The sequence below is a fragment of the Meleagris gallopavo genome, chromosome 1, assembly GCF_000146605.3.
Source record: "Meleagris gallopavo isolate NT-WF06-2002-E0010 breed Aviagen turkey brand Nicholas breeding stock chromosome 1, Turkey_5.1, whole genome shotgun sequence".
NCBI classification, from domain to species: Eukaryota; Metazoa; Chordata; class Aves; order Galliformes; family Phasianidae; genus Meleagris; species Meleagris gallopavo.
In genome coordinates this window covers 67,100,629-67,109,779 of record NC_015011.2, presented here as the reverse complement: position 1 = coordinate 67,109,779, position 9,151 = coordinate 67,100,629, and the positions used below count along the sequence as shown (strand labels likewise).

Genomic DNA, 9,151 nt, shown 5'->3' with positions numbered 1-9,151 from the left:
TTTTTTGTCTTATACATGTTTTTCTTTTTGCTCTAGCACATTCCTCCTACCCTGGAGTCTCTTACCCGGTCTACCTTACTCTGCCTATCAGCCATCGGAATGATCTCATATGCCACTCCATGGTTCCTTGTCGCTCTTGTGCCCCTTGGAATAGCATTTTACTTCATCCAGAAATACTTCAGAGTTGCTTCCAAGTATGTATTAAAAATCTGCCCCAAAAATTTCTTTTATAAAGTTGATATATAAGAACTGTGTTGAAATGTGAGGTTATTGGAACTAGTAAAAGGGTAAATTGTCATAGTGACCATAGTATCTTGTATCTGATTCTGAGGTGTGAGTTTGAGCCATATGTTAGAGGATATTTCCAGCTGACTTGATGTCAAATACAGCATTTTGGGAAGTAACTAGTTGCTTCAGTTGTTTACATTATTCACTATGGAGATCAATGAACATGAATTTTGTTAGTCAACTGAGACAGCTTACAGATGGCCAAAGCCTTGCTTTTGATCTTTTGAGAGTCAGTAGAGAATGGAAAATAACTTTCTGAATTAATGTCAGTCATTGCTTTTTCTTTATATTGGAAAAAAAAATCTAGCCATTTCTACTGTACAGCAACATCTCATATTCAGAATGGTTTGGCTGATTCTGAAGAGTACATATTTTCAGCAAGAAGAGCCTCCAAGTTCTGTTTTTAGTGCCAGTATGTAGTTTATTAACACATCTTAAGCAAGTCATTCAAAGGTTTTTCTTAAATTCACTCAGTCATACTTCTTGTTTTCATTTTCTTTTTTTTAATCAGCCAGATTAAAGTCTGGCTGACTTTACTCCATTTTCTGATACTTAAAAATGCACATCAAGGTGCCTGCTGACATGAAATGCATGGAAGCCAAAATGACCTACGAGACAGCATTTGTCACTGCAAACCCTGTATCCACAGGAGGTACATGGTAAAGCATTAAGTTGTTCCGTAGCATCCAGCTAAGAGAGATAATGATTTTCAACTGAGTGATCCAGTACAGCTGATTTCTTATTTAGGTAGCCTGAAAAAGAATTGTGCCAGTTATTTCTGATTTTTAAATCAGTGCATCAGAGGGGGCATAAAGCAACATACCAGTAATTTAGCTTCACTGTAGCCTAATTGTCTCCAGCTTTTCTCAGAATTTCCAAGGGTGTTTTTTCGTAAGAAAATTCCATAGTATCAGAATTGATAAAATACAAACTGTTTATTTCTGAAATAATTAATTTCTTTAAGATTTGGTGAAAACCTTGTTCTTTCCTCATTGTGTTTCCAACCTAATGCTGTGCAGGACAGACCAACAGATCTCAAGGTGGCTAAGGAACCAAGAAACCTGTATTTCACTCATAAATCCTTTATGATCTTCTGAGTCACCCTTTCCTTCTACACTACATTATTTAAATTTCTTACTTAAAATACACAAGAGGAAACAAAGCCTCATGTCTTGGGCCCCCGGAATGTACTATGTTTTCTCACTTTGATTTTATATAGGAGAGTAAACTTTCCATCCATCTCCAGACCCGGTTTTTCCACAAGCTATATTGATAACCACAACATACAAGCTAGCAAGAATTTGGTTACCCCAGTAGGTCAGCACACACACATTCATCCATTGGCTCTGCACAGTCTATAACATATATATGCATATATGTTATATAACATATTATGCATATATGCAAGTCTATAACAACCTCATTCATTTTATCTCCCTACAGTTTTCTGGGAAAACGTGCATCAGCAAGTGCTTTTTTGAAAGTGCTTTTAAATGAAATTATTTTAAACCATTTGTAAGGCATATAAGTTTTTGTTGTGTTCTTTCACTTCATGATAGAAATGAATAAATGAGATGGTTATTTGTAGAAAATATATTCCTGGGAAATGGACAATGAATGAATAGCTTAGTCCAGTATTTATAACGTACTTCCATGCGGTACTTTCCAGATATATAAGCTTCACTAATTTTTAGAAATGCAAATATTTACAGTATTTCTTACAACACTTTGACTCTTCCTTGTATTTTTCCATTACATTTCGCAAAACCCTCTGTGTATTTTCCATCAATAAATCTGAAACAGAGCATATTTGTCATAAAAACATAAGCAACAAATTCAGTTCTGTATATTGTAACATTCAGCATCAAGGAGAAGTTATTTCTGCTGACCTATCTAATACAGTGTGCAAACATAGTAGTATTTTAATAAGGAGTTTAAATATCTAATGTTCTGGCCTCTGTTCTGTTTATAGTTCTACAGCTGGCTGGTATGCCAACAGTAGTGTGTTAAAGAAAGATGTATTTGTCTCTGTGCCTTGGAAAACATTCCTGTTCCAGGAGACTGGAACTTTTAAACACCATTGCTGTATTCAGGTTTTGAAAATAAGGAAGTTTCTCATTCATATCTTTTCTCTATTGGTGCTATCTCTATTTCAACCACTGGGGCAATGGTTGAAATACACTACAACTAGATCAGTTATACTCTGCCACATTTTATGTTCAGCATGTTTTTGTACTTACAGATACTGAAAATGAGGGAAGGTTTACTTGGAAAAGCATTATCATTGTCAGGCCAAGTGATATGCTTACAATGAAATGAACAAGCTTGCAGATATACAAGCTCTGTTTTATATCTGACGTAAGAGCCACAAATAACGTACTATGGAGTTTCAAACTGTTCTGACTAATTATATTAATTATATTAAACTAGAATGTTTGAGAGTAAAAGTTGCTAGTTGCTGGCTATAATGGACAGCAGGGTTTTACCAGAAGAGAGCTGCTGATGTTGCTGACAAAAGAAGCTTAGCTGTGGCCGAAGACTGGAGCCATGGAGATGGCTGGGATGTGATTCATAGAATCACCGAATCATAGAATCACCAAGGTTGGAAAAGATCTACAAGATCACCCAGTCCACCCATCCACCTATCACCAATATTTCCCACTAAACCATGTCCCTCAACACAACATCTAAACATTCCTTGAACAGCTCCAGGGTCAGTGACTCCACCACCTCCCTGAGCGACCCATTCCAGCTCCTGGCCACACTTTTGGAAAAGCAGTATTTCCTAACATATAGCCTGAATCTCCCCTGGCACAACTTGCGGCTATTCCCTCTAGTCCTATCACTAGTTACATGAGAGAAAGGGCTGATGCGCAGCTCACCACAACTTCCCTTTAGGTAGTTATAGAGAGCAACAAGGTCTCCCCTGAGCCTCGCCTTCCAGACTGAACAATCTCAGCTCCTTCAGCCGCTCCTCATAAGACTTGTGCTCCAGACCCCTCACCAGTTTTGTTGCCCTTCTCTGGACAAACTCCAGGGCCTCAATGTCTTTCTTGCAGTGAGGGACCCAAAACTGAACACAGTACTCGAGCTGCAGTCTCACCAGTGCTGAGAGGGACGATCACCTCCCTGCTTCTGCTGGCAGCACTATTTCTGATGCAAGATAGGATGCCATTGGCCTTTTTGGCCATCTGGGCACACTGCTGGCTCATGTTCAGCTGAGCATTGACCAATGCCCCTAGGTCCATTTCCTCTGCGCAGTCTTCCAGCCATTCTGCCCCTAGACTGTAATGTTGCCTGGGGTTCCTGTGGCCTAAGTGCAGCGCCTGGCATTTGGCCTTGTTGAACCTCATCCCATTGGCTTCAGCCCAGCAATCCAGAGTGTCCAGATCCCTCTGTAGAGCCTCGCTACCCCCAGGCAGATTGATACTTCCTGCCAACTTGGTGTCATCTGCAGAAGTCTTCTGTAGCAAAAGAGAAATGTGAGATTTCTGTGCCAGACTATAGAAATTCACTATAGAAATTGTAACTTGTGCAATTTTGAAAAGAATATGTACAATACATAAAGTGTTGTCTGTTGTCCATTATAAGATGCTTTTTCTACGGACAGAGATGTAACAGTGCCATTTTGTTTTCCTACCCTAGGGACCTCCAGGAACTTGATGACAGCACCCAGCTACCATTACTCTGTCATTTCTCTGAAACAGCTGAAGGCCTTACCACCATCAGAGCATTCAGGTGAAAATGATCAGAGAGAAGCTTGGGTTCTGCTCTAATTCATGTAGCTTGGTTGGAGCATATCAGAGGGAAACTTATGTGATTTGGTAGACTCTAAGCAATCTTATAAAAGGGTAGCAGAGTTTATTTTATTGTTTTGCTACACCTCTAAACACTTACGCATGCGTTCTGCAACATAATAAGTATCTGTATTGGTTTCTACTGAATTAAAAATGATAACATTTTTAGGATATGTTATTTAACTTTTTAAGTTGTTTAGTCTAACCATGCTTTACTTGGACAGTAGGAAACTCTCCTTTGCAGGGCAGGCACAGGCATCACTCCTCCAGTATTTGTGCTATATCTTACAAGCTGTGTTATCCAAATGCTTCTGAATCCTTTCTGTATTTAGCTAGCACCTCAGGATGCACTACTACAGTACTTGCTAACAAGGAGATAAAATTTGCAACTAGAAAGGCTTTCCAGGAAAACTGGCAGAAGAGATCTTGATATTCTAAGACCTAGCCTTCTCAAACAAATTCAAATATTAAATTCCAGAAGATTCTGAGAATCTTTCTATTTGAATATGCATATATTTTTTCTAATTATTTTAGGAATTATAGACTAAATTTTCCTTTTATATCCACTACATTACAGCTAGCATAACTCTATCATACTTTATATTGTCCTCTGATAAGCATAACTTGCACTCATTCTGCACACAGTAGAATTTCAACTTAGAGGAGATCATACTAGTGCTCTTTACACACATATTAGATCCACTTCATCTCAACTAGAGACTTGTGATATTTTTCCCAGCTCTTCTGGCACCTGTACAGTTTAGACAGTATTGATTAGGCTGAATTTAAATAATGTGACACTTTCCAACAGGAGAGAATTGGGCAGTATGAGATAGAGTCAAAAGTGTAGATGATCAGTCTCATCTTCTCAATAAATTACACAGTTCCGGTGTAATTTCCTGTCTGTTTCATCAATTCAAGCTAGCTTTAGGATTATTAATTCAGAGTGCTGCAGAAAGGACTGTAGTAGGACAAGCAAAAAATATTTGCATTGTGTTGAAGAGATGTGAGCCAGCAGTCAACAAAAAATGGCTTAACAAGATGTATCAATCAGAGTGAAGTATTAAACCAGTAATTCATAATTAAAGCCTGATGTTGATGTGTGCTGAGTGCTTCTCGAGACATTGAGAGTGGCCTTTTGTCACACTATCTATATAGAAAGATAAGGAGTTTATCATTTCTTGGGAGTTGTTCAACTCCACTTTGTTTTACAAAACAGCTCTGTCGGCTTGGATGACAGAGAGTAAAATACAGTCTTAGAAAATGAGTAGGCATCATGACCATCACCTGAGCTTTCCATGAATCTCTGGTGCAAACCAACACCATTTCATTTCCCCCTCTGTGCTCCTCTGTCAACCAAACCTGAATTATCCAGTGTTTTTTGTCAGCAAGCTCATTATTTACTAATAATCCCATTAGTCATTCTCTGTAGTTTGAGTTCAGTATGTTCCAGGATAAAATAGAGCAGCTATCCACATAACTTACCACAAAGTAGCACAGTTGGATCAGTAAGCAATTTCAGTGACCTTTACTGTTTGTCATCTGATAGGATAAAAGTCTAAAACAGCCCAGAAGAGGAGCTGGAGGTGGATGAAAAGATACAGATTAAGCATGTCAGATTTTCCATTAGGAAAACAGGAGTTTTGCTGCCAGGAAGGCAGACAAGCAGAATATTCAGTGAATCTTTGTTCCTCCCCACGTCATTGCTGTTACCACTTGTTGCTTAGGGAAGGTTGCTTGCTATGTTTATAAGCTATGCAGAGAAAAATGGTATCGCCAGGAAAAGGCAATAAATAAATAAATAAATAAATAAATAGAAGAGGTTTCTGGCAGAACAGGGACTACAGGTGCTTCATGCCACAGCCCTGAAACTTTGAAATATAAGAACTTTCCATGATAAAACAGGAGATAAGCTGCTGAATCAAGTTTGGCCATTTCTTTCAAGCGATGGTATTGAACAGACAGTAGAATGTGAAACAAGGAAATGTCGTCCGCTTGACTGCAGGACAGACTGTCAGGCATCATGAATGTGATGCATTTCTATCAACAGAGACTCTTCCTATACCATGCTTCTGCCATCAGGCGCTCTGACATTTTTCACCATGGGAGAGACAAGTGACAGTGGAGGTGACACCACTCATTTTTGCCATTCAGAAGCAATCTATAGGGATTGTTGACTACATGGGATCTATTCCCTCACTGCAGTTGGCTAAAATGCTTAGGCAGTTCATGACTAGCTGAGAAAACAGCTAAGCAGAGTAGCTGAGAAGTATTGGTCCACAAATCAATCTACAGCCTCCTAGTAAACACTGAAACCTTAAAGACATCATCCATGTCAAACATTCTAGAAGCTGCCCAGGTAACTTCTACCTGGCCTGAAAAAGCCCTGGCAGAATGTATGTGTCCTTAGGGAAGAGCTTGTAACACGAAGCTTGGCAAAGACATAAGGACAGCCAGCCTGTGGTTGAGGGAAGGGGCAGGAAAGAACAGTTCAATGCTTCATCGTTTTGTGTTTGTGTGTAATGTGTTGTAATATAACAACTTTGCTCTTGGCAGGCATGAATCCAGGTTTAAACAACGCATGCTGGAACTAACAGATACGAACAACATTGCCTACTTATTTCTATCGGCTGCCAACAGATGGCTGGAGGTCAGGACGGTACGTTCAGTTTAGTCCCAGCCATGGTTTTCAAACCTTGGAAGCAAACAGAGACAGCCTGATGTAGAGGATAAGACAGTAATGGGAATTAATCTCGCATTGAGATTATACGCACTGATACTTAAAATAGATCAGGATTGTTTATGTTAAACACATTGGATTTTTTTCAGCTTTCTTGGACAGAAGTAAGAAAATATGAGCCTCCCTCATCTTTTGTTGTTGCGATGTCTACTGTCTGAAGAGAGTGCAAGAACAAACATTTACATAACTTGAAATAAGGCTTTCTCTACTACTGTGCAGCATCTGCAGACCTGCCCCTGTAACAGCTACTTTCAAAGCAGAGTGTGGCTTTTAAGTAATTTTGTGAGCCATGCAATCAGTCAGCCAGGGCTGTTACAGGCACCACAGTGTCTCCCCAGCAACAGGTTTAATCCCACAGCTGTGATTTAGAGGCTCTGTTTACTGTGCCCTTACTTCTGCTGTGAGCCCATACTGTGTGTAATATACAGAACTGTTTAATGTCACAGAAGACATAGCAGAGCTTCAACTTAAAAAATGAATGACTCCTACCAACAGCACAGCCAGTGGCAGTGAGACAGGCTTCTGTTTTTTATAGGAGTTCTCCAATGACAGCGTGTGAGGAACTTCAGTGTGGCATGAGGGCAAGCAAAATCACTGTTTCCATTATATATCTGACGCTAAAAGAGCAGTGAATGAACAGAGTTGTGATTTGATTTTGCCAAACACAAGTAGTTAAAAGGCACGATTCGTACTCACATCAAGGTTGTTATCCTCACCTTTACTGGTAGAGCAACAAAGTTGTGGTCCATGTCTTAAGATGTCAGAGCTTCCCCTTGTGCATGAAGCTATCAGCATGCGAGATCATGCTGAACTTGTTTCCACATCAAAGACAGATAAATAACAGGCGCATCCAATCCTGGAATAAGCTGTGGTAATGCTTAATGTCTCAGTCTCAAACTTGTATATGTGTGGAGTGAAACTGATCCAAGAATATGCATTGCTTCATCATCACATCAGAAATAATGTGGTCTCACCAAGAAATAGTTCATTTATCTCTGCCTAATGGTGCAGTGATACTTATATCACTGAGAACTTCAGAAGGGATCAGTAGCAACTCGTCCCAGCTGCTCATGAAGACTCAAAAGCACTCTACTTCTATTTCCTTGCAGTTAAGTTAGAGTCTGTCATCTGGTCATTGACACATCCTACAGATAGATGAACAACAAAGCCCTCATTTCAAATCTCCGAGGGAAAGACTCCAGGCAGGACATTATCAAATAGGAGGAAAAAAATTGATGGAAAATGCTAACTTTGTAATCCAAAGTAAATATCATGCAGGGAACAGTGGGAGAGTGGGAACGCCCGCAGTCCCATGAATCAGGTACCTTGATGACTGCATGAGACCACTGTGTATCTGGCATTCACTTCAAAATGGAGATACACATCAAGGAAATTGGCTGAAGCTTGTGAGAAGCCTGAGAAGTCAGATCTGTCTAGTTCAATCTCCACAGCAATTTCTCCAAGAGCAAGGCTTAACAGACCAGATGCAGCCCCACAACTACACTATTCTAATGCTTTGAGCTACTGCTACCAACGAGCAAATGGTTTTGCTGCAGGCTATGGGCGTATAGCAGGCTTAGGCATGTCTTCCCCATGTACGGTGTCCCACTACATAATGTAGACACTTTACACCTGTCTGCCCAAAAAACATGTGCATTACTTGTATAAATCCTGCCAAAATCCTTCATGGACCGATACTTCTGTTTTGGAAGGTAAATGCATATTTGAGAAGATGTGAGAGAGAGTGGAAAAGAGTGGAACTGATTTGCTTTAAAGATTGTAATTAAAGATGTTATGCCATTCTTATGATTTCTTTTCACATGCTCATTACATTTTTCTATACTTCCTCTTCTGGGAGAAGCTACATGGAAACACCTCTGCCCAAATGGTTTTGCAGAAAATACTGGCCTGTTTCATCTGTGTCCAGCAAGCTCCTGTAGGCTGTTTTGGACAGCAAAAATCCTGGTCTTTTCCAGGAAAAACAACCCAAATTTAAGGACTAGGTGTCATTACAGAAATAATCCTCAGTAAATTGAATGTGCTGTGCAACAGAAGAAATGTTATTGTCAGTGCGTTTTAATGTTGTCTAGAATCTTTCTCTCTCCCTCTGTCTCATTTTAGGATTATCTTGGTGCTTGCATAGTTCTTACTGCAGCTATCACTTCCATCACTGAAGGGCCAAACTCTGGGTTTGTGGGGCTAGGTCTCCTGTACGCTCTGACGGTAGGTATTAAAGCACAAGAACTTTGAGATCCATTATTCATTTTATGGTAATTTAAAACATATATATACATGATTATCTTCCAGCTTTCTTAATTGTGAAAAA

At 39.6% G+C, this 9,151-nt stretch overlaps 1 protein-coding gene across 10 annotated transcripts in view; it reads left to right on the top strand.

Annotated features, from left to right (window-relative positions):
- ABCC9 (ATP binding cassette subfamily C member 9) overlaps positions 1-9,151 on the top strand; it is a 75,802-nt gene that overhangs the window by 53,232 nt on the left and 13,419 nt on the right. For all 10 annotated transcript variants that reach the window (XM_031555327.1, XM_031555329.1, XM_031555319.1 and 7 more), the window contains 4 exons: positions 37-194; positions 3,934-4,026; positions 6,642-6,744; positions 8,947-9,048. In XM_031555327.1, the coding sequence (XP_031411187.1) occupies positions 37-194; positions 3,934-4,026; positions 6,642-6,744; positions 8,947-9,048 (456 nt within the window). The remainder of the gene's footprint in view (positions 1-36; positions 195-3,933; positions 4,027-6,641; positions 6,745-8,946; positions 9,049-9,151) is intronic.